The sequence below is a fragment of the Eumetopias jubatus genome, unplaced genomic scaffold (assembly GCF_037043125.1).
Source record: "Eumetopias jubatus isolate StellerSeaLion01/CBP00866 unplaced genomic scaffold, mEumJub1_p1.0 scaffold_10, whole genome shotgun sequence".
NCBI lineage: Eukaryota > Metazoa > Chordata > Mammalia > Carnivora > Otariidae > Eumetopias > Eumetopias jubatus.
Window position 1 is genome coordinate 86,172,144 of NW_028274816.1, and position 26,016 is coordinate 86,198,159.

A 26,016-nucleotide genomic window follows, 5' to 3' on the forward strand; every position below is an offset into this window, starting at 1 on the left:
CGGGCCGGGGCGGGCCGAGGCGGACGGGGGCGGGGCCTCGCGCGGTCCTGGGGCTGCTCTTAGGGTCCGACCCGCGCTGGAGCCGCGGACGCCCGCCGCCGCCGCCGCCGCCGCCGCCGCCGCCCTTTCGACGTGTGCCGCCGCCGCCGCTGCGTGTCGCCACCATGAACCAGGATCTTCGCAGGGAGCGGGAAGCCGCCAGCTTCAACCCGGAGCTGCTCACTCACGTCCTGGACGGCAGCCCCGAGAGCACCCGGCGCCGCCGAGAGATCGGTGAGGGCGGCGGGGCCGGGCTTCCCTCCTTCCCCGAGCGTGGCTCCAGACTCGCTGGATGACGAGTCGGGGGTGGGGGTGGGGGTGGGGGGGCGCTGCGGAGCCTGGGCCGCCGCGCCCGGCTCAGCTGGGGGGGAAGCCGGGACCCGCACTCCCGGGGCCGGCCTGTGGCGGGGTGAGGGGCGTCGTCCCTCCCGCCCCGAAAACCCGCTGGGATTCAGGGAGGTGTGGCGGAGCCCTGAATTTGTCCTCCTGTCTTCCTCTTGATGCCCTCTCGCTCCCTTCCAGAGAACCTGATCCTGAATGACCCAGACTTCCAGCACGAGGACTTGAATTTCCTCACTCGCAGCCAGCGTTACGAGGTGGCTGTTAGGAAGAGTGCCACCATGGTGAAGAAGATGAGGGAGTTTGGCATCGCAGACCCGGAGGAAATCATGTGGTTTAAAAGGTAGGGATGCCTTAGCCTAGATGAAGTGCCCAAGCCCAAACCTTAATTTAAACGCGCGGCCCGTGGTGTCCTTTTCCGTCGTGCTCGGCGTTTGTAAGACTCAAGACTGCTTATTTTCACCCCACTTTCAGTGATGTGTGTGAAAACCGGTGTTTACTTTTGTATTTAAGTCTTTTGAAGGGATGACGTTTGTAGAATGCTGAGCATGAATGGAGAGGCTGCAGTTTTCATTCTCAGGAATCAGCACCAACGAACTCCTTTGGCTCAGACATCTCAGTGTAGAGTGATTTAAATTGCAAAATGCCTTTGCTCTGTGTAACAAGGAGGTTTGCTAGATTGAGAGGCTGAGTTCGATGTTTGGTTGCAAGACCAAACAATATTTTGGAGCAATAACAGATTGTATTTCCTTTTTTTTTTTTTTAAGATTTTATTTGTTTGTTTATTTATTTATTTGACAGAGACTCACAGCGAGAGGGGGAACACAAGAGGGGGGAGTGGGAGAGGGAGAAGCAGGCTTCCCGCGGAGCAGGGAGCCCGATGCGGGGCTCCATCCCAGGACCCTGGGATCATGACCTGAGCCGAAGGCAGCCGCTTAATGACTGAGCCACCCAGGCGCCCCCACAGATTGTATTTCCATATGAGAGTGTAGATCTTGAGTTTAAACTGATGGACAGTGTGGGGTAGGTGAAGAACATGAGTCAAACTTCAGAGTGAATAGAAAAATAAAGTTAAGAACCTAGCATTCTTGGATCTGGTGGCGGTGTTATTTAAAGGGCTCTCCGGCATATGAGACCTCCTAAAAAACATGCCTTGGTACTAGTGCTGGAAAGAGTATGTACTTTTTCTTTTTCAGACCTTCTGTTTTTTTGTTGTTTTGTTTTTTAATTAGAAATAAAGTAAGTCCTTTTTTTTTTGCCTTTATCTGAATGAACACTCTAATTACATGATCTGAGTACAAGATTTCTTTGCCCTGTATGCTCTCTTACACTTCTCATTCATTTCTGGGCACTTCCTTTTTTGGGGGGTTTCAACATTTTAGAATTCCATTATTTTCATCAATGAAGACTAAATGATACGAATGGTGTGTATTCAAGAGCCAAGAAAAAGGGAATGTGTAAAGTTACAAGTTCTGCCTTTATGTAGTGATGGAAATTTCTCCTTTATTCTACTGCCTCTAAAACGTTTGGTATCTTATTTTTTCAGTGTGACCTGGTTACTATTGTTGAGGATGAAATAATTTATTTTGGCCCTTAGGACTGTCCTGAGAATTCCTTTCCCTTTTAGTCATAAAATTATGACTGACTTATTTTTAGTAGCCCAAATCAAAGTATTTACCAACTTCCAAGTGTTCTTTTTTACTTTTGAAATTTGTAACTCAAAGCTGTGGGGATATTGAGGTAGACTACCTCCTAGAAGATTATGTTTCTGAATCACCTGAGTTGGGTTTTAGGTAAACGTTAAAAATTTAAGATTTTATCCTTTTTTAAAACAACCCAAAAAAAGAGGTTTGTTTTGTTTTACTTTTAAGTAGTTGATGCAGGGCGCCTGGGTGGCTCAGTTGGTTAAGCCACTGCCTTCGGCTCAGGTCATGATCCTGGAGTCCCGGGATCGAGTCCCACATCGGGCTCCCTGCTGAGCAGGGAGTCTGCTTCTCCCTCTGACCTTCTTCCCTCTCATGCTCTCTCTCATTCTCTCTCTCTCAAATAAATAAATAAAAATCGTAAAAAAAAAAAAAAGTTGATGCAGTGTGTTTCAGAATTGATTAGATTTCATAATCATTGGTGGTTCATAGAGTGTAAGCAGAGTTGAGTGAAGTCATAATGAAATAGAGCAAATTCCTTTATGTGGGTTAAAGAGCAGAGGATATGAGCCAGTTGTTTTGCCTGTCATTTTTTATGATACAAACCTTGCTGTTTGGGGAATATAGAGTACCAAGGTTTTTTGTTTTGTTTTTTAAAAACTTTACATATTTATTTGACACAGAGAGAGAGAGAGAGAGCGCATAGGGGGAGCGGCAGGGAGAGGGAGAAGCAGGCTCCATGCAGGCCTTGATCCCAGGACCCTGGGATCATGACCTGAGCCGAAGGCAGCCGCTTAATGACTGAGCCCCCTGGGCACCCCTAGAGTACAAAGTTTAACACACCTTTTGACATCCTTCCAGTATCTCTAGGATAGGACAGGGAGATCAACTTATGTGAGAGAAGGGGATTGAAAATTAGTCTTGGCAGTTACTGAATGCCACTGAATCCAAGCCCGCCATTGAATCCAAGCCCACCATCGATGATAGCTCACACCTGAGTTTCATGTACCCCTAAGAAAGAAAAAGTGCTGCCAGTTAACTATGACCTCCCGTTATTTGTGACATGCACCTGATTTCTTAAATGCTAAGTTGGGGGCGGTGATGCCAGACAGATGAAATATAGTAATATTTCTCTTTCAGGGGATTTTGAGCATTTGCTGGTTTCTTTACAATTATTTGTCCTATCTCAAAATTCGCATATGGGACTGCCTTGAAGTTGATGGAATATTATAATGTAAGATACTTCGAGATTTCTCAGCTTGAGCAGTAAAAGAACTGTTCTCTCCAGGCCTTGGCAAAAAAAAAAAAAAAAAAACCCTTGCTGTTTGGGGAATGTAAAAGTTGTTTTCCTAATCTCCTCTCCTGTAATTTTTGTCTTTTAACTCTCCTGTTTACTATGAAAAGAAAACTGTGAAGTGTTCTTAAGAGTAATTTAAAATTCTCATGAGGATCAGCCATGGTTTTTGTTACTCTCCTTAGGTTTTTGTTTTTATTTTTTATTTTTTAAAGATTTTATTTATTTATTTGACAGAGACACAGCGAGAGAGGGAACACAAGCAGGGGGAGTGGGAGAGGGAGAAGCAGGCTTCCCGCAGAGCGGGGAGCCTGATGCGGGACTCGATCCCAGGACCCTGGGATCATGACCTGAGCCGAAGGCAGACGGTTAACGACTGAGCCGCCCAGGCGCCCCTCTCCTTAGGTTTTTAAAGCTGATTCCTTGAAAAGCATCTTCAGGAGGGATTAAACATAATTTAAAAGTAAGGACTGAGATTTTGTTCATGAGTTGATTTTCAAACTCTCAAATTCTCTCTCAAATTCTTTTGAACTCAAAAGAATCTCAGTATGTTTATTAACATAAACATTCAACAGCCTTTGTGTCACCTATTTTTCCCTCTGAGTTTCCTAGAATTATATTATGTCATGATCATTATTTCAAATAACCCCATACTCTCCTCACTTCCCTTCCGGGAATAGGAGTGTCTTATGTTGCCACCATTTTTGGCACCTAAACTACTACTTCTCTTCCTCAGAAACTCTTGTAAGTTCGTTTCCTATTTTAGTAAAATACAATTGTTAGGGAATGCTGTGGAGCTCTTGCCATTGAGAGAATGATATCCATATTTATCTACCTCATCAGGCCTTTGACTCCCACTTCGGTGATGCGGGGCGTCACTTCTCTACCGTCCAGCAGCAGTAAACTCCTTTTGATCCAAGTTACTTAGAAGCTAACTCACTTCTGTTCATACCCCTCTTTTTTCCTGTTGCTCCCTCCATTCAGTTTAAATTAATATTCGATATTGGTGTAAAAATTATGGAACCTCTGGGTTAAAAAGGCATTTTTTTACGTTCCTTGGATGCAGGCATTCCTTAGATGGTTCAGTCTGTCCCCAGCACCTCTGAAAGGTCATCTTCGAACCTAGAGGTGGTAGGATTGGTTTTAGGACCTCCCCAAAAGTGAATTGGCAGCCTTCCCCCTTTCTTTTAATTCAGGCTGTGCTCGCTGGACAGACCAAGATAAACTGGTGATACTGCTTCCTCTTCATTCCTTGAGGAGTCATGAAGATCAGTTAGGTGATACTTACTTTGTACTTTGAGCTCTTTATATATACAGATAGAACAAAATAGACACCCCTAAGATCTTTAACAGTGTGGCCAGGGCTGACTAGTGTATGTGATTTGTATTTTGACTATTTCACAAGATTGTGTTTTATGAGAAAATACTTGAAGACAGAATTTCAGTGTGATTGAAATTTCCTTACACTGGAGTGAATATCAAAGACCATCAGAGATAAATGTTTAACATTCTCACATTTCTACTTCCCCATCTGTAAACTCTGAAGACCTTTAGAGATCTGTGGTTTGGCCCTGGAATATGTATTACTCTCCTGGATGTTTGTTTTGGTTATCTAGGGAAAAATTAAACTATTCTTTAGAAGCTTTTGTTAGCAGCTCTACAAATAAATGTTCTATGGAGTTCCTTTTGATTTTCAAAACAAGTAAAACTTGAAAATAAAGCAAACACACACTCTATAAAGAATCCAATAAAACCAACAGATGACACCACAAAAACAAAAAAACAGAAGGGATTTTTAGGCTAAAACTTGGGTAGAATTTGCTTCCTGGATGAAGTGTAGAATTAAAGAATTCTGGCCCTGAAATGACTTGGGCAGGGAGGGAGGAGATAACACTGGATTTGGTCTTTTAGGTCGGAAAATGGTAAATTTTATGTTTAATTTCTTAAGAAAAGGGTTGAAATTTTCCCAGCCTCAATCCTGAGGGCCATGGTTGTCTGGCAAGAATGAGTGATAGAATGCAGTTTCTAGAGTAAGGCTGAGATCGTTTTCTTTTCTCTCCTGTAGAATGCATTTGGTCAATTTTGTGGAACCTGTGGGCCTCAATTTCTCCATGTTTATTCCTACCTTGCTGAATCAGGGCACCACTGCTCAGCAAGAGAAATGGCTGCTTTCATCCAAAGGACTCCAGATAATTGGCACCTACGCCCAGACGGAAATGGGCCACGGTTAGTCCACATTTGAGGGTCAGTGGGTAACCCACCTCAGGACTTAAACTGATAAATGACTCCTGATGTTTGGTTTTTCCTGCTGCTACACTTTTGGGAATTTGTCTTTCAGTTGTTAAGCCTCAAAAAAATTCAGCTTCTCATTTTCTCATCGGTCATTTCCCCATAAACTGGTCCACTACTCTAGCCTGAAACATCCTTCATTGTTACTTCTAAAAGCCTTTTTACTCTTGCTGCATATATCCCATTTTAATGGCTTTGAGCAGTTTGGAAAGATGGGATTGAAAATGTGGCAGAATTAAGCGTTGGTGTCTTATTATAAAAAGAGACTTTGTTGGAAATTCTTGAGAGTGTTAATGCCTTAGCAATATCTGGAAGTTGCCTCTCTGCTTTAATGAAGCTACAGATGGGGATTTTAAGGGGGGCAGAGGGTTAGAGCATTTAAGTGTCTTACTCTTTCTTTGCCCACTAGCAGGCTTATATATAAGGCAGTTTGGAAAAAAGTTCATGATTCTCTTCGTTTGATTATAGCAGTCTTTTCTTTTTAAAGATTTTATTTATTCATTTGAGACAGCGAGATACAGAAAGAGAGAACATGAGCAGGCGGAGAGGCAGAGGGAGAAGTAGGCTCCCTGCTGAGCCAGGAGCCAGATGTGGGGCTTGATCCCAGGACCCTGGGATCATGACCTGAGCCAAAGGCAGACACTTAACCATCTGAGCCACCCAGGTGCCCCAGAGCAGTCTTTTTATTATACTTTTTTTCTTCACGTATTTTTGGACTTTGTATTGCCAGTCATTCTTGGTTCAGTTGTTCATAAAAATGGGGCACCTGGGTGGCTCAGTCGGTTAAGTGACCGACTGAGGTCTTGATCTCAGGGTCATGAGTTAGAGCCCCGCATTGGGTTCCATGCTGGGCGTGGTGTCTACTTAAAAAAAATTGTTTATAAATGGCCAGCTCCTTTCAAAAAGTTTTGTGTTTGGTCTTAATGTGAAGGAAGTTTGTTTTCATAGACAAGGCCATTGGGAGGTTTGGGGGTTTTGAATTTGAGCTACCCAGTCTTATTCCCTAATTTATCATAAGGCTTCCATTACGTAAATAAGGAGAAGAGGAATAGATGCAAAAAGCATGAAAACTTCATTTTTGTGTTTGATTTGGTGCTTTTTGATTGGTGAAATGGTTTAAGGAAATGTTCTTTATCACAATCCCCATGAGAACTGCAGATCTGGTTGTGGTGTTATCTTACGAACACCCTGCCAAAACACCCAAGACTTTCGCTTCAGGATGGCCAATACTGAAATAAGCAGACTGAAGAAAGGTCTCCTAAGGGAAGGAATATAACACTCATAGAGGTCTTCCTGTCTAGGGGAGGGAGGGAGAGAGAGAGTGTATGAGTGTGTGTGTGTGTGTGTGTGTGTGTTGTAATCTTAAAATAGCTTTGTGGTACAGAACCCTTCTTTTGTTTAAGTATGCATCATTGTGAATTTATTTGACTTATAGTCAATGCCATTCATAGGAGGCATAAAGATGTAAATTATTCTGAGGCTAAATGGGTTTGATTGTATGTCTCGCTGGTCTCACCCTTCTGCTTCTATAAAGTATGTTGTAAATGTATATTTGCCCTAAATTTTGAAAGAGAAGAAGTAACGAGGACTTGAAGTTTCTGGTCTGAGGAGCACAGAAATTGGACTGAGGTCCTATGTTGGTCTGGGTGAGTTTGCTTTTTTTATTAGTTTTATTTCCCTTATTGCTTCTCTTTTTCAGATATTTTCCTGTATTTGAACCCAACTTTGTCTTAATCTCTGTATTTTAGAGAACGGAGTTGTGAGATTAGGTCTTGTTTCTCTCTGGAATCTCGTCCATTCACATTGCTGTTTGTTGTGCTTCGTCCACTGCTGTTCTTTTCTGGGGGTGCCAGTCAGTTTGTTGGTTAATTTGTGTCCTGTGACAGTATAGCCTTGTGTAAAGTAGTGAGTCCTTCAACATCAAAGAGACTGGAAATAGAGCGACTTGTGCAGATGGAGGTTTGATGGTTCAATCCAGAGACTTCAGAACGTTGACTGGCCAACAGTGATTATCTCAAGTGTCACAGAATTGGCTATAACTTTTGAGTTTGGGATTCTTTCAGCTCTAGGTAGGTGCTGAGAAGTGAGGAGACAACAGCATTGCTCAGGCTCCTTCCAGGATCCTGAAGTTCTTAAAAGTCAGTCCCCTGCACGAAGTCTCTGTCATCTCTTTCCTCTCTTCCCTCCTCTAAATACTCACCTGTCTGTAGAGGCACACAAAATCCGACACACACACTTGGTCTGTGGGTCTGTGAGCCTTATTCAAGGGTAGAAGTCTGGGCTGAGGGGCACACCCTCTCCCAGGGGTTCTGGTGTTGAAGGGACTGTCTGTGGAACGTGGTCCAGCAATAATCCTCCCGACCATACATTTCTCTGGGTCCCAAAGCAGGTAGTGTGCTTGGTCTTCACAGATATTTGGTCACTTCAGGTTCTGGCCACTTTATAGCAATTCTCCTTCCTTTGTTTTCTGCTGTTGTTAATCAGGAAAATAGAGCTTATACAATACAGTTATCATCCTTGAAGATTGGTGCGGTATGTCGGCACCTTCCCATCACCAGTACTCAAATATGAACTAAAGCACCTCTCTTCCTTTGAAACTTGAGAAATAGATAAATAGTAAACGGGACGGTGTGAGTCGGTAGTCTTTCTCCGCGTATTTTCACTCCTGGTTCCTGTCCTCTTTTTTCCGAGTGAGTCTCTTTCCTGTTGGACTTCCCGTGAGACTGCCCCCTAGGTTTTGGGCTGTTCTAATTCCCCACCATGATTGTTAATAACAATATAAACTTCTTTACAAAGACTCTGCCTTTTAGGGTTATGCCTTCAGAATATCTTTCTCAGAAGTAAATTATTGCATTGAAAGGAGTGAACATTTTATAGCTATTGTTGCATAGTTTTAAGACTTCTTTTTTTTTTTTTTAACAAATCTACACCTTTATTTACTTTTCATTAAATTTAAATCCTTGAGGGGTACAGCAGGAAGGTTGCTTCGGAATTTGGCACGAACCGTGCCACTGTTTCCATGAGCACGAGTTACTTTTCCCCAGATTACTCTGGTTTTGTTTGGTTTGCCACCAGGAGTCACTGTGTTGTTCTTTGCTTTGTACACATAAGCACATCTCTTGCCTAGGTAGAATTCCGTTTCATCTCGAGCATAAACACCTTCGATTTTAAGAAGAGCTGTGTGCTCCCTCTGGTTCCGGAGACCCCGCTTATAGCCAGCAAAAATGGCCTTGGACCACAGCCTTCCGGACATTACTTGGCGTTACAGGAGTCCTGTGCCCAGCAGGCCTCCGCAGACTCCAAGATGGTGGAAAAAGCTAGTTTAAGACTTCTTGAAACACAGAACAAGTTTATAGTATATTTAGCAAATTATTAGTGTACCGTGTTTCCATAAGCCCCATCAACATGGTTACTTTAATTTTTTTTGCTACTTTAATATATATCTAAGAGTTAAAGTTTTAATTTTCCAAAGCCAGTGAGCCTGGATGTTTTGCTTACTGTCTGTATTTCCTGTGTATAAACTGGGTTTTTCTCCTTTGTGTATTGATTAAATAGAATCTGTACATTGATCTTATAAATATGTTGTATCCTTCAAGTATTTTTTCTATTGCCTTCTGTTTTGTTAAACGCTTTGGCTTTATGTATTGAATGCATCCTTCTCTGAGTAGGTATAAATTTTTTTTCCCCATATCTTGGATAATTATTCCTTTATTTTCTCCAGGCTTTTTTTGTTTGATTTATGTTTAATGCTTTGACTTGTATATGGTATAGAATGATGAATGAATCCCACCATTTTTGTGTTTATTAACTAGTATTTTCCCCCCATTGTTCTTTCCAGTTCTTAGAGTTTTATTGTTTCAATTTATTTCTGGAACCTTAAAATATATTGATTAGTCCCTTTGTTTTTCTCCTAATATCATAAACATTGGTTCATTGTTGCTTTGTAAGATATTTAAAAATCTGATGGGATAAGCCTGCTGTTGTTATATTTGAAGACCTACATATTTGGTGTTCTTGTATACTTACTCTTCTAGGCAAATTCCGATCTTAATTTATCAAATTCTAAATTATATTCAGCAGGAATTTCAAGTCCGTGTTACATTAAATCCTTGTATTTCTTGGGAAGTATTATCTTTATTATGATAAAGGACTGACTTCTCAACCAGGAATTAGCAATTTCTTGACTGTTACGTATAACTTCTTCTATTCATCCTATTAGGTATTGATATTTTTCCTAATTAAATCTTTACTATCCTGAGCTAAGTTACATAACAAATTTTAAATATTTTGTAGTGTTTGTAAATTGCTTTTCTCTTTACTGAGGTTTCTGCTTTAAGCATCCTAACGGATAAGAATGCAGTGATTTTTTTTCTTCCTTAGAGCCTATAGATTTTCTAAATTCATTCATTATTGATGGTATTTTGTTGTTGATTTCCTAGGATTATAATCATGCTGTCCACGGATATGCTATTTTAAGTCCTTCCTTTCTTATGTATTATTAATCTAATCATTTTGTCCTCAGCGTTGGCTGACAGCCCCGTGTCATGTAGAGGGAGAAGACTGGGAACGCCTTTTGGTGTTATGGTTTTAAAAGAATTGACTGTAGCACTTCACCAAAGTAAAATGTTGGTGCTTTGTAATTTTAAAATAAGTGATTTAAAAATAATATATAATCTTTGTCATGCATACATAACCAACTTTTTGTAACAAATACTTGGTTTATGTCAAAAAAATTATCAGGTCACTTTCTCCTTATAACAATGTCTAAATTTCATCCCCTTGTGAATATAATCCTTACCCTTGTCATAAGAGACCTTTTTCTCCTAAAAACATTCTTCAGTCTCAAAAGGTTTCTGATTACAGTAGTTTACCTCTGTCAGTGGTAACGCTGACGTTTGTCATTCCATTATCCAGCACACTGATGCAGACCCCTCCTGTGAGTCTGATGGGCTGCTTCAGAGTGGCCCATCCTCCCCAGGAATCGCTCTGGGTTCTAGCAATGCAAAGTCGTCTTTCAGCGCTAACAGTGGAGGGTCCCAGGCTGCAGGGTTCAGTCCTGGCTCCACCAGTTTGCTCCTGGCGGGTCCCAGGTGTACATTGATTTTTCTTCCTAGGCACCATTCTTTTAAAACCTAGAGGCAAAAAAATTAAAAAAATAATAATAAAAAATAAAACCTAGAGGCAGTGACATTCCTGTTTGTGAGGGAAAACACTCTCTCATCACACGAATGTGTTTTTTCTGGAGGATTTCCACTATTTCTTTAACTTTTTATTTTGAAATGATTATAAATTCGTAGGAAGCTGCAGAAATAGCACAGAGAGATTCCATGGACCTCTCACTCAGTTTCCACCAGTGCTAACGTGTTACGGGGGATTTCCCTTTGCCACTTCCAAGGAGAGCTGGTCTGGTTTGGGCAGCTCTCCTTGGTCTCTCTGGTGTCTTCATCATTGTGCTCAGTCCTGGTTGCACTTGCACGAGAATTTCCCTAGCCAGAAGATGTCACTGGGTGGTGGGATTCTTGTCCTCGCTCTGCCATTATCTTCCTGATCTAAAAGCACTTAACTCGCCTCAGCCTAATTTCTTTTATAAAATGAGCACGTGGGTCACCCAGTCTTTGATTTTTCTGTGATTGGGTAACAGAAAGCACAACCACGCAACCGGAAGACATAGCTGATCAGCACTTGCCTGAGCAGTGCACCCTGGTTATTTTCCTCCTTACTTTCTGGACAAACTGAGAGGTTTTTTTGTTTTGTTTTGTTTTGTTAATATTTTATTTATTTATTTGACAGAGACACAGCGAGAGAGGGAACACAAGCAGGGGGAGTGGGAGAGGGAGAAGCAGGCTTCCCGCTGAGCAGGGAGCCCAATGTGGGGCTCGATCTCAGGACCCTGAGATCATGACCTGAGCTGAAGGCAGACGCTTAATGACTGAGCCACCCAGGTGCCCCCAAACTGAGAGGTTTTAAAACTGAAATGTTGCATAGGCTAATTTCTAAGATAATTAAAGAGAATAATAAGAGCAGTTTCGAGTCGGTTAAGTTAGAGCTAGAAGTTCAATGGGAGGCCAGTGATGTGGAAGGATAACGAAGGCATATCAATCTATTTCCTATTAGAAAGAAATTTACACAGAAGTCTAAGGCATCTGCAAATTTTAAGTTGAAAAGAATGACTTTAGAAAGTGGATTCAGGGGCACCTGTCTGGCTCAGTCATAAATAAATAAATAAATAAATGTATTCAGAATTACTAAAACTCAAGATGTTTATTATCTTTAGTGATAATTCCCACATAGTTGGCTTGTTATGCATGAATATGTTATTTGTAATTATTATTAATGGTCTTTAATAGAAGTTGCATGTCTTTTATTTCTGATACTAATCACTGGGTGAAGAGCATTGTCAATTTTTGTATTAAATTGTTTCAGTAGGGCATGGCTGGTAACCAGATTAAAAAAAAAAAAGAACCAGATTTATGTAGAGAATGTGGATCTATGCTGGATGTTTTATGAACAAACATGAAGGATTCCATCCTAGAAGCATTACTGAAATTGCTTTTAGGAAAGCCTTTCGTCTGGGGCATCATTTTGTCTGTCTCTCCTGTCTCACATTCTCATCAGAGTAAATAATTGTACAACTTAAAGTCTCCATCCCATACAACCTCTTCAAATTTTTTATTTCCTTTGATTTAATTGCAAGGCTGGACTCCTCTGCCTGACTCACATGTTTATGCTGCACAGGCTTTGGAATTGGTAGCCAATCCTTTCCAAGACTGATTAAGAGCTGAGTAGCGTAAGAACAAACTTCTCGCCAACTTAAGAAAAATGAAATTTGCCAAGAGTTGATTAAAGTAATACAGAAAGAGGCAGTGCTCCCACCCACGATAACATCCACCCAACTAATTTCATACTTACAGAAGGTTTTTTTTCTCCTTCCCCTTACTCTGTTCACATTTGCTGATTCTCTCACACCTGATGACTCCTCTCAAATGCCCATCCTTGGTGTTTCTTCGAAGTTTTGTGCACCGAGGGCGGCCTGAGCCTCTGGATCTCCACTTGGGCATGTTCTTGCCTACTTTACTTCACCAGGCAACCGCGGAGCAGCAGGAACGCTTCTTCATGCCCGCCTGGAACTTGGAGATCATTGGCACTTATGCCCAGACAGAGATGGGCCATGGTACGGTGCATTCAGTCTACCTTCTGGGTTGAGGGCGGGGCTCTGCAGGCTTAGCGTATGTGGAGAGCCCATTGTATGTTAGCAAGGGCATATCCACACACCGTGGTCTTTCTGCAGAAGCCAGGTTTTTTACATATACAAGTCTTGGCATAGATGGGGCTTTGGTCAGTGGAAATTAAAGGTTATGTTATCACAGAGATATGCTGATTATTCTTTTTCATGGTTCCCCTTCAGTGAGTCAAGAATTACAAGTTAGGATTTATTTACTGAGTGGCTTTTCAAGTTCACTGGAGTTGTGTAGAATTTGTGTGCATGTAGCATCTGAACCCATCTTTTCTTTCTTCGGTACGATCTGAGCATCTGAACCCATCTTTTCTTTCTTCGGTACGATCTGATTCCCTTTCCTACAGATACCTTAATGAACTTGCACAAATTCCAGAAGAAACACAGATCAGTAGTACAGATGCTCTCTGACTTGCTTGAGGGAAATGAGCGGCTGGTATAACCATAACTCAGTCAAGGTCTGAAGGTAGCTAGGCCAAAGATTATGGAAAAAAAAAAAAAGATAAGCTGTTTTGGAGGGAGTGGCTCTCCCTGTTAATCTGGTCTGAATTGGTGTCTCTGTTTGCTATTCATTTCCTTCTGTCTTCTCCTTTCCTATTTCAAGGTTTAAGAACTGATCTAATGTAATGTATATTTGCCATGTGCTCTCATTTCTGTGCAACTTTATCTTAATTTTATAGCTAATTTGCCTCTTGGTACTAAATTGTATTTTACAGGATTTTTAGAAGACCCAGAGTGGAGTATTGTTTGGTTCCATTGTGCGTTTGCAAACATTCTGTCATTATCTGTTCTGTTACTCTGTTACTTCTTTTCCTGTAAAAACTTCTTTGCTGAAAGTGCCTGGTTCCTTGATTCTCACATGTACTTGAGAAGGTTGTGGATCACACATGAAGTGGCCATGTGGCCATTGCTCTTTCTCAACTTGGAGGTTTCTAAATGTTTCAAAGTTTAAATGTTTAATGAGGTCTGGAATTATCTAAGCAGTTTGGGAAAAGGTTCCCAGCATTGGCTTCAGGATAGTATATTAGAGGGAGTGTCACTTAGAATATTTTTCTGTAACTGTTTTCAAAGAATTCTGGCACATTTGTATTAGGATTTAAAGCGTGAATCTTTGTCCATCTCCAGTAAACATGACACTGGGAACTCTTCTAGTCACAGTAATGAACCAGCCAGGGTCGAAGTTAAGGCCTGGCGTTGGAAATCGCAGCGTGCACTCAGACCTTATTACTGGACCTTTAGAAATCAAAAAAAAGGTCACTGTTCCAGGTCTTTTTCCCCATAATGTATATCTTTTTGAAGTCTGGTTTTCCATTCTAGAAATCACTCTGAAGTAAGTCTTTATAAGAACTTTGGCTGAATTCTCTTTCTGTCACCTGTTATCTTAGTCTTTGTAAATAGAAAAGCCCAGAATGTTGAACTGGTGTGTAGATACCATACATGAGTTGAAATTGGCACATTTAAACTTAGAGATGTTATTTTAAAAGAGCAGTTAACTTCCCTGTTACATTCCTATCCTATGATCTTGTGAAAATATGATTCTAAACTGCCTTTATATTTTCTTTTGGTTGATCTGAATAGAGGTGCATTAATTAAAAAGTATAGAAATAGAACATGCTTGACATTTATATTTTCACCTTGATAGGAACTGCCTGGTTTGAATATAGGAAATTATGGGGCGCTTGGCTCAGTCAGTAGAGCATGTGACTCTTAATCACGGGGTCATGAGTTCGAGCCCAATATTGGGTTTACTTTAAAAAAAAAGTATAGGGAAGTATCTGTATCGGTTATTAACTGTTTGTAGCTCGTCTACAAATGTCTTGTTGTTGTTGGATTTTGTTGTTCTCTGAGATACTAGAGCTGAAAGGACGGGGCAGGAGATTTTACCCTGTGCCTATTTGTTCCCATATTTTATCCAAGGTGAATGTAACTTATTTCCTTAGGAACTCATCTCCGAGGCTTGGAAACCACAGCCACTTACGATCCTGAAACTCAGGAGTTCATTCTCAACAGCCCTACTGTGACCTCCATCAAGTGGTGGCCTGGTGGACGTACGTGAATTTTTTAGCATTTGTTGGATGTTTTGACAAGTTATTACAAGATGGTGTTTAGGATGTAGAGCTTCTATGGGAATATCATTTTGAAATGTAGGAAACACTCTGAAGTCTTAGGCTCTTCTCGACTGTTGATAGTCTCCTGTAGTGCTTGTTGTAGACCTGTCCTCCATTTACAAGGCACAGGAGGGACAGCTGTCTCACTCTGAACTTTGCATTTGAACATTCCCATCATTAGCTCAGTTTCCTTAGTCACCATGTAAAGCAGCTTAGTCTTCCCTGTGTGGTTATAAGTTATAAGTAATTTAAATGTAAACAGCCACATGTGGCTAGTGGCCACTGTTTTGGAAAGCACTTCCTTAAGGGAGAAAAAGGAAATAAATTAATGTTTTTATGGTTATCCTAAAAAAAAAGTATGTAAATGAATGAGAAACAAGTAGAAAAGAAAGTAAAGTCTTTCTAATTAATTTTTTTTTTTTAGTAAAGTCTTTCCTAAAATGAAGGATTACTATCAAATCAACAAACTCTACACCTTAAGCTCACAAATGTTTGTAGGTACATAATATCTCAATAAAATGTGTTAAAAGCTTTTATAGATACAGAATGAAGGATTGCTTTGCCAAAATTCAATAAATTTTAATGACTATCAGCTTAAGTGAATTTCTTTCTGAAAACTGGGTGTGGTACTGTCGTAAGCCTCTTGGGTACACTCTATCGATGGAGGCTGGTATTTAACATATGGTTTTTCCCCATCTTTTATTTTTGTCTTTTGAAAGTGTGAGAAAGTTTGCTCACTTCTCTCTGCTGTTCTCTTTGATGTTCCAGTTGGGAAGACTTCAAATCATGCAATAGTTCTTGCCCAACTCATCACTAAGGGGAAATGCTACGGATTACATGCCTTCATCGTACCTATTCGTGAAATTGGGACCCATAAGCCTTTGCCAGGTTAGAATTGTTTGTCTGCTGTTGAGATGAAAAACTAAACCGATCACTTTCTTCTGCAAAAAGTATAGCACACAACAAAAGAGGCCAGGGCAGCCCGGGAATTGCAGAGCGTAAGCACCTTGTGACTTTTCTTTCATCTGTGGTAGGTATTACCGTGGGAGATATCGGCCCCAAATTTGGCTATGATGAGATGGATAATGGCTACCTGAAGATGGACAATTATCGTATTCCCAGAGAAAACATGCTGATGAAGTATGCCCAGGTATCTTTGGAGGAGCAGAGGTATCAAACATGGGGGTTTCAGCAGCTGTTGATAACCACGGGGTTGCAAGGGTGTGTTTTTGTAGAAGGTAATAACATATTTTCACTTCTGATGCTTCTTTTATTAATGACAGTGAAATCAAGAGCAGTTGGCAGGTATGAAGAACATATTCTAGTTTGCTAAACCAGTGGGTCTCAAAGTTCAGCGTGCGTTAGAATCACTTGGAGGGCTGTATAAAGTACAGGGTGGGGATGAGGTTTTGTATTTCAATCAAGCTCCCTGGAGATGCTGCCATTCTGGGGACAAGCCTTTGAGAATCATGAGCACAGACTGCCACTAGGGTTTAACAGAAGGAAGCATCAGTTCCATGTTCTTTGTCCAGGTGAAGCCGGATGGCACGTACATGAAACCTGTGAGTAACAAGCTGACCTACGGGACCATGGTGTTTGTCAGGTCCTTCCTTGTAGGAGAAGCCGCTCGGTCTCTGTCGAAGGCTTGCACCATCGCCATCCGATACAGCGCTGTGAGGCACCAGTCCGAAATCAAGCCAGGGTAAGGGAGGCATCTGAGATTGCTGAAGACCTACCTTTGACGCCATCCAAATATCAAAATTCCCAGATGTGATCTCGAGAATACGCATTAGCCTTGCAAAATCAGCTAAGGTGGCAGTGTGCTGGGTCTGCTCCTTAGAAACTAGACTTCCTTTAAGTAGAGAGATGAGGATAGCCACTTTATTATTTTTAACCTAAGAAAAACAGTAGTATTTACTTGAACTCTATAAATGAGATGTTTAGGGGCACCTGAGTGCCTCAGTTGGTTAAGCGTCTTGCCTTCGGCTCAGGTCATGATCCCAGGACTCCGGGTTCGAGCCCCGAGTCGGGCTCTCTGCTCGGCAGGCATCCTGCTTCTCCCTTCCTCCCTGCTCGTGTGCTCTCTCTCTCTCAAATAAATAAAAATCTTTTTTAAAAAAAATAAATGAAATGTTTAGAACACTAAAGGCAGTTTGAAAATCCTGATTGCTCCTAACAGCTATGAATCGGGTATGTTGGGAATGGCATGAATGGGACTCCCTGTTGTGTTCATAGCCGTAGGTTAGTCTTACTGCCTTTCACTTGAGTGTGACTCCCTGATGACCTTTTTAACTCCCGTAGAAGGAATAAAGAAATCGATAAGAGCTGACCGTCTTAGATGTCACATGGTTAACTCTGTGCATTGGGCCTTTTCCAAAATTATGGTTAAAATAGTTTTTTCAGCCATCTAGTGTGTTAGACTTCTTTATCATTGCTTTCCTTCTGTGAAGTTAACTTTGATTTTTGTATGTTGCTATGAGATAGTTTCCTTAGTTATACTGCAGAGACTAAGGTAGATACGAACTTCACAGCTAGAAAATACTCTCTGCCTAGGCGGTTCAACAAGGTGGTTGAGAACATGGTTTTCTGTAGCCAAACAGCCTAGATTTCAATTGAGTGAGCATCTGCCACACATTCGCTGTGTGACCTTAGGCAGGTTCTTAACTCTTTTTTCCCCTTGGTGAAATGGGGAGAGTGCTAGCTTTTCAGTATGTCAAAGTATTTAGACCAGAATCTGGTGCATAATAAGTTCTCTGTAAGTGTTTAGTTTTGTTTCTTCTCTATCCTTTAGTGAACCAGAACCACAGATTTTGGATTTTCAGACCCAGCAGTATAAACTCTTCCCACTCCTGGCCACTGCTTATGCCTTCCAGTTTGTAGGTGCATACATGAAGGAGACCTACCATCGAATTAATGAGGACATTGGCCAAGGGGATCTGAGTGAATTGCCTGAGGTATGTGTTTCCTCATTTGCTTGTTGCACCTTTCTGTTTGATATTTGCCTGTTGGATAATGTCCAGAGAAAACTAAATGTTGGGATTTCTTGAGAAGAATCCATGTGTTCTCAAGAGATACAGTCATTATTTTAATTGAAAGTGAATCAGATATGAAGATATGTGGGTTTTGTTTTTTTAAGTTTTAGAAGTACTATACCGTGTTGGTTGTTTATTAATCAAAGGAACATAAGTGGTGACTTTTTTGCCAAGTGGAACACTGTGGAAGGGAGTGTGGGAACAATATGAATTCAGGTCACTGAGATGACCGTGGTTCAGTTGCACGCGTGGCAAGTGATGTGGCAAGTGACCAGCATTGTTAGGGGAGGAAGAGAGGGCTTCTTCCTGTGAGGCTCAGACCGTCGGCGCCACCCGCGCCCTGACAGCCTGTGCATCCCCTCCAGCTCCACGCCCTCACTGCTGGCCTGAAGGCTTTCACCTCCTGGACGACTAATGCTGCTATCGAAGCCTGTCGGATGGCGTGTGGCGGACATGGCTACTCTCACTGCAGTGGCCTTCCAAATATCTATGTCACTTTTACCCCCACCTGCACCTTTGAGGGAGAGAACACTGTTATGATGCTGCAGACGGCTAGGTGAGAATCTGATTTGTGCTTTATCTATTATTAAAACGTTTGAGGGGGTGCCTGGCTGGCTCAGTTGGTTAAGCGACTGCCTTCAGCTCAGGTCATGATCCTGGAGTCCCTGGATCGAGTCCCACATCGGGCTCCCTGCTCAGCAGGGAGTCTGCTGCTCCCTCTGACCCTCTTCCCTCTCGTGCTCTCTATCTCTCATTCTCTCTCAAATAAATAAATAAAATCTTTAAAAAAAAAAAAAAACATTTGAGGGATGCCTGGGTGGCTCAGTCCACTAAGCATCCAATTCTTGGTTTTGGCCCAGGTTGTGATCTCAGGGTCCTGGGATTGAGCCCGGCATCAGGCTCCCTACCCAGTGCAGAGTCTCCTTGGGATTCTCTCTCCCCTCCCCTCTCTGCCCCTTTCCCCCACCCGCATGCTCGTTCGCTCTCTCAAAAAAAAAAAAAAAGTTTGCGTCCTCTTCATCAGTTCCTGTTCCCATGTTTGCTCTTCATGTTACATTTGTTCCTGAGAGATGGTGGTTTTGCCTTCCATCCTGACCCACTGGTCTTATCTTGTGGTCGGCCCAGCGAGTGCAAAACGCTTATCACGTTGCTTAAAGTCACTGCAAGAGTTTATCTGTTGCCTGAGAAATATAGTTACTGAAAGATGTGCACTGGTGATTTTTAGGTTCCTGATGAAAAGTTACGACCAAGTGCACGCAGGGAAGTTGGTGTGCGGCATGGTGTCCTACTTGAATGGCCTGCCCACTCAGCGCATCCAGCCACAGCAGGTAGCAGTGTGGCCAGCTGTGGTGGACATCGACAGCCCCGAAAGCCTAACGGAAGCATACAAACGTCGTGCGACCAGGTGAGCCCCCGCCTCGGGAGCTGGGGGTGCCTCTGGGAGCTGGGGCCTGAGTACTGCCCAGCATTTCCTGCAAGCTCCGGTTTTCTTTCACTTAACAGATTGGTGGAAATTGCTGCAAAAAACCTTCAAAATGAAGTGATTCACAGAAAAAGCAAGGAAGTAGCGTGGAACCTAACTTCCGTTGACCTTGTTCGAGCAAGCGAGGTCAGTGATAGTTCTCCCTCTCTCTCCCTCTCCATCCTTCACACCGTCCCAACCCGTTTTCTTAATGCAGAAACGCTTGTTGCTGTGCGGTGAATCTTTCTCAAAGGTTCTCTCATTCTGGTGTTTTCTTTTTATCTAGGCACATTGCCACTATGTGGCAGTTAAGCTCTTTTCAGAAAAACTCCTCAAAATTGAAGATAAATCTGTCCACGCTGTCTTAAGGAATTTATGTCTCTTATATTGTCTGTATGGAATCAGTCAGAAGGCAGGGGATTTTCTTCAGGTGAGTATTTTCTGAATTTAAGTCTGTTTTTTTTTTTTTTTTTTTGGTAGAAAAATCTTTGTGGTCTACTTTATAGTTGTGTGTGTGCACATATATATGAATGTCTGTATATGTGTATATATGTGTTTGCTTGTTTTATCTCTTCTAGGGAAGTATCATGACAGAGTCTCAGATTACCCAAGTAAATCAGCGCATAAAGGAGTTGCTGATAGCAATTCGCCCAGATGCTGTTGCTTTGGTGGATGCGTTTGATTTTCAGGATGTGACACTCGGCTCTGTGCTTGGCCGTTATGATGGGAACGTGTATGAGAATTTGTTTGAGTGGGCCAAGAAATCCCCACTGAACAAATCAGAGGTACAAAAAACAAATGTCTTTTCACCTTTTGAAATTCTTCATCACATATTAAGGCAGGAAAGACCTCAGAGGTGACTCCTCTGTGAAAGTTTTTTTTGTTTTCTTTTTTAAATTTTATTTATCTGACAGAGACACAGTGAGAAAGGGAACACAAGTAAGGGGAGTGGGAAAGGGAGAAGCAGGCTTCCCGTTGAGCAGGGAGCCAGACGTGGGGCTCGATCCCAGGATCCTGGGATCATGACCCAAGCCAAAGGCAGACGCTTAACGACTGAGCCACCCAGGCACCCCTCCTCTGTGAAAGTTTTGGAAGCTCCCGTGGCCTCTACGGACAGTCACTTTGGGTAACAGATTCAGAAGGAAACTGGGTTGTTCCCACAGTACACAGGTCTTTTATCTCCTTGAGTGTTGAGTAACTCCTGGACATGTTCAAACACATACAAAAATAGAATACTGTAATACACCCCCATGTACCCTTTGTCACACCTCAGTGACTAATCTCCTGGCCATTGTGTTTCACCTGAAAACCCTCCCTCTGCCCTGCGCCTCCCTCCCTCTGCCCCGCACACGCCCCCATCCCCACCGTCTCCCCTGGGGATTGTGGCGCTACAAATCCAAGATATTGGGCGCCTGAGTGGCTCAGTGGGTTAAGCGGCTGCCTTCGGCTCAGGTCATGATCCTGGAGTCCCTGGATCGAGTCCCACATCGGGCTCCCTGCTCAGCAGGGAGTCTGCTTCCCCCTCAGCCCCTCCCCCCTCTCATGTGCTCTCTCTCTCATTCTCTCTCTCAAATAAATAAAATCTTCAAATCCAGGATATGAGATAACTTTATCCATGGATATTTCAGTGTGTGTCTCTTAAAAGATAAGGACTTTTTGAAAACATGACCACAGTGCCGTTCTGCCCCCAAATAGGAATCATGTCATGAACTACCCAGTGTCCAAATTCCTCAATTAACTCAGTTTTTTTTTTCCCTTCAGTGTTTTGGATCACGATCCAAATAAGGCCCAGATACCTTCTCAGTTAAAAGTGTGCTAGTTGATGCTGCAGGCCCCCCGTCAGTAATTCTTTCTCTCTCCCTTCCCTGCAGGTCCATGAGTCTTACTTCAAGTACCTGAAACCACTGCAGTCCAAGCTCTGAAGGGTCATGGGGACAAGTGCAATTCGCTCCAGAAAGAGCTGGACTCGACACCCCTTACACTTGTCACACAAAGCTGCTTGGGATCTTGACCAAACTCAGAGAGCTGTAGAGCAAATGATAAATTGAGCCCTTTCCTCTTTTTATAAATGAAGAAAAAAATGAACAGATTTCAGAGATTAAATGAAAAAAACGGATGTGTTTTAAATGCCATTAACACTGCATGAGGCCTTTTGGGCGTCAGAAAGAGCTTTAAGAGATGCAGCATGACTTCCATCTGTGGTGCTGCTGACCCCAGTAGGCCATGACCTCGGATAATTTGTAGAATGTAACTACTAAGTAGTTAATTATTTTCACCTCTTAATTGCTAATCACTGGATCTGTAAGTGTTTTTACTTAAAGGTATTTTTTAAGTGGGGTAAAGCCCTGCCCACCTTTTCTGCTAAATGTTCTTCTGCTCCTGCCATGGCCCTGGCCAAGAAGCAGGACTGAAGAGAAGGGATTCGGGGAAAGAAACAAATCAGGAAACTTAGCGTGAGTGAAATGTGTGCCTGACACATTGACACGACTTCCGCCCCCTTGCCCCTCTTTGCCGACCTGTTGTTACCACCTAACTATTCACGGTAGCATCTTCCCGGCGCGAGGGGAACTCCAGCACAGGGCTAGCATAGGATCACTGTCCCGTGTCATTAGGAGTTAATCTTCCATTCGAGGGATCCCTAAATCATCGGTGCGGTAGCACAGCACCTCACTTCCCAAAACTTCTTGGGAAGGGACAAAATGCAAAATCATCTCTGCATTTGACACTTGGCAACTGATGGCACCTCCATCAGTGGTGATTCATCTTCCTCCCCCTTGCCCTGTCCTGGAAGAGATGCTAAGAAACAAGAAGGGGTCACAATTCCTTCGTAGTAGAATGAGTATAGGGAGAGCTCTCTTAGTTGCAGTTACTGTGGCTGTGGTGTCCCTACCAACTGGTTATTCTGGAAAAATACAGATTTTATATGTTCCGCCATTTGTCATAAGCTGTTACAGTGCTTGGAGCTCACAGTGTCTGGCTGTATAAAGATAGAAGCATCACTCAGGCCACCTCTTCTGCCCAGGAGTACCACAGAAAACTCCTTTGACAAACCATGTCTTCTGGTTTTTGGATATAAGTCATTGAATCAATATAATCATCGAAACTATGGCTAAAGGATAAATGCAAGTTGCATAGAATCGCTTTCCTATTGTACACTGGCTTTATTTTCTGTCTGTTTCTAGGAGGTTGATCTGAATTGTGACATTGTCCTTTGAGCTGAAATCTAATTTACAAAATCATTCTACATTTAAAGGTTAAACATGTACTTCCTAATGAAGGTTTTTCTTAAAATTGATGTAAAACAGCATCACTTGATTTTTTTTTTAATTTTATTTATTTATTTGACAGAGACAGTGAGAGGGGGAACACAAGCCGAGGGAGTGCGAGAGGGAGAAGCAGACTTCCCCTGAGCAGGGAGCCCAGTGTCGGCCTCGATCCCAGGACCCTGGGATTATGACCTGAGCCGAAGGCAGACGCTTAAAAGATTGAGTCACCCAGGTGCCCCATGATTTTTTTTTAATAACCTGTTAACTGTATCTGTGACATCTGTCTCATGAAACCAGTTGTTCTAGAATCAGTCTTGAGAATGCAGTATAATTCGGGCGAAATGTCGTCCCTACCTTGGGACCCAACATAAAATCTGTCCAGTGAAACCAGTTACATGAGACTTTTTAAGATTGAAGTAACAAGCACTGTGTTAATTTCTTTGGGATATGTCTTGACAATAGTTCAGATTCTTGGAAATAACAGTAAATCGCTTAATATTGACCTATTAAATGTAGAATTGCTTCAAAACTCGTGGTTAAATACCTTATTCACAGATGAACATCTGTAGTTGGGATCTGAGTGTGTTTGAATTAACACCCACCTAATCCCGCTGCATAGATCTGGGATCTCTCTAGGCAGGTTTGAGCAAGTTGTAGACACTACAGAGCCACCTTCAGTCCAGCACCTTGAGTATTATTTAAAAGCGAAATCTGATACTTGATACTGTTTTTATTAATATTGGGATTTTTGTCTTGTACTTTATTCACTGTAACCTAAGAATATAGTAAAACCTCCCTAATTTGTACTATCACGAGGAAAAGAGAATGCCACATAATTAAAAAGTCTAAGCTACGAAGAATTTTAAGGTCCAGGTTTATGACGTTATCAGGTGCAGGTAACACTAAGAAGAAAACAAAGCGCGCCCTCCGCAGTGGAGGAATGCATGCTTGTTGGCAGCACTTAAAGGAAGCGGTAGATCCAGTTTGCACTCCCAAAGAAGCCAGGTCTGTGCTACAGATAAGTTTCGTTCTTTTGTGAGCCATTTTCACCAAAAGTACAAAGATAAATTTAAACCTACTCTTCTCTAAAATGATAAATGCTAAGAGAATGAGATTTTTCTTTTTTTAATAATTTTTATTGTTATGTTAATCACCATACATTACATCATTAGTTTTTGATGTAGTGTTCCATGATTCATTGTTTGTGCATAACACCCAGTGCTTCACGCAGAATGTGCCCTCTTTAATACCCATCACCAGGCTAACCCATCCCCCCACCCCCCTCCCCTCTAGAACCCTCAGTTTGTTTTTCAGAGTCCATCGTCTCTCATGGTTCGTCTCCGAGAATGAGATTTTTCTATTAGATACTGATAGAAGGCTTTTTTTTTTTTTGAAATACTATGAACAGAACTAAAAATTGGAATTTTGAGGTTTAATAGGATTTTGCTATTTGTAGTGGATGAAGGTTGATTCTTCCTGAAGTGTTTGGAGCTCTACTTTGTGCTCTGGTAGATATATACAGAGGAGTATTTCAGTGGACATTAGTGGTTTCAAAGCACAATTGGTTCCAAAGCCTTTGGGGCCTCTTTCATGTTCTTGGCTTAAGGACATAACAGCGCTAAGTATCAGCTTATCTTCAGAACACTGACCTAATTGCAACATTAACTATATTCACATGCTTTCCGAGAACTCCCTGCCTGTCATTTCAGATTTCATATACCTGGAGGCATTTTACAGATCCTAAACATGCTAGGTCTTAATTATTGGGTTTTCTTCAGCGCAGGGCTTTGGCTGGAGAAACATGACCCATTCAAATTCATGAAGAACGAAAATTGTTTAGATGGCTTGGCTCACAGGCCCTCCTGCCTTTTCGGAGCCTTTTCCATCCGTCTTACTAGGAAGAGATGAGGTGCAGGTATGCACACCTGCTAATCTTTATAAATGTGGCAGGTATGCCCGGGGTCTTAGGTTGCCTTCAAGCAGTGGCAGGAAAGGGGTTCTTCTACCTGAGCCCAAGAGTCTTTTGTTGATTCTCCTTACTCAAAAGATTTGGATTATTTTCATGAAATAATGCAGAGGTCATTTCAACTAAGTACTACTCCATTCTTGGAGGATCTGACCAAGTCACACTGTAACTGACTAAAATTATTTTTTATTTTAAAATACCAATAGACTTGCTTTTAGCTGTACACACTAAATTCTTACTACCTATTCCTATGCTCCATGATGGTAAACATAGAAACATGAGGAATCTTTATAGAGTTACCAGGTGTTAGCTGTTGCAGACCTGCAAATTCCTAGATTCCAAGGGTTTTTTGTTTTGTTTTTATTTTGCTTTAAATTTAGTTGGGCCACTGGGGCAACTAAGGGTCTGCCTTCGGCTCAGGTCATGATCCTGGAGTCCTGGGATCAACCCTGCTCGTGCTCTCGCTCAGATGAGTAAATTTTTTAAAAAATAATACATTTAATTGGGCCATTGATTATCTTAGGAAGATCACGAAAAACTGGGGAGTGATTTTAAGAATTCTGAACCAAAATAGGTTGTTGTGCCACAATACTGTTGACTACTTCATAGTTTAGGTAGCAAACATATAACCTTCCACATAATATTCAGACTGCTGAGATAAACACCATTTTCTTTCCAATTGCTGTAGATTCAAGGAAATTACTTGTATTCTTCAGAGTGTATAATTCCTTGCTACCTTTTCCCCTTTTACTGTTAGGGTTTGCGTTCGGTTCCTACCTGACAAGATGCATTTAGCATGTATTGTTACCCAACCCTGGCTGGACCTGTCAGTGCAGGCGCGAGTACGGAGGAGGTGCACGGGTCCAGAATTTCCGAACCATGATTGGACAGCTGTGACCCGCCAGCCCTGCTTGTGGGCTGCGGGTAAGCCAAACCATTACTCCCTTTTTCCTTTGTAAAACTGGAAAAAATCCTTAATAAAACCTGTGGTTAACACAAAATGTGTTACGTGCCTTTATTGGGTGGCAGTATTGGGTTCTGTTCTGGCTCCACAGCTTTGATTTTCTTTCTTTTTTAAAGATTATTTGAGAGAGAGAAAGCGCACAAGCAGGGGGGAGGGGTAGAGGGAGAAGCAGACCCCCGCAGAGCAGGGAGCCCGCCATGTGGAACTTGATCTGAGGACCCTGGAATCATGACCTGAACCAAAGGCAGATGTTTGACTTGAGCCACGCAGGTGACCGCAGCTTTGATTTTCACAATTGAACCGGTAGGTCACAGCCATTTCCCTAAGCTTTCCCTAAGACACATAAGTTGTTCGTGGTATCGCACATCAATTTTCCAGTC

General features: G+C 42.1%; 1 protein-coding gene across 3 annotated transcripts; it reads left to right on the forward strand.

Moving 5' to 3' along the window:
* The first annotated feature begins 99 nt into the window (after positions 1–99).
* On the forward strand, positions 100–25,673 carry ACOX1 (acyl-CoA oxidase 1). 3 transcript variants are annotated; one of them, XM_028112673.2, is made up of 14 exons: positions 100–273; positions 562–721; positions 5,381–5,541; positions 14,779–14,886; positions 15,715–15,834; positions 15,981–16,096; positions 16,479–16,648; positions 17,738–17,900; positions 18,344–18,534; positions 19,204–19,383; positions 19,482–19,587; positions 19,727–19,870; positions 20,019–20,225; positions 21,312–25,673. In XM_028112673.2, exons 1-14 carry the CDS (start codon positions 165–167, stop codon positions 21,360–21,362), a joined length of 1,986 nt encoding a protein of 661 aa, XP_027968474.1. In that variant the 5' UTR covers positions 100–164; the 3' UTR covers positions 21,363–25,673. The 3 variants fall into 3 exon arrangements, with proteins under 3 accessions (XP_027968474.1, XP_027968473.1, XP_027968475.1); XM_028112672.2 differs by lacking the exon at positions 5,381–5,541 and adding an exon at positions 12,615–12,775; XM_028112674.2 differs by lacking the exons at positions 100–273; positions 562–721 and adding an exon at positions 12,615–12,775 and having other exon boundaries at positions 5,403–5,541.
* Positions 25,674–26,016: the final 343 nt, after the last annotated feature.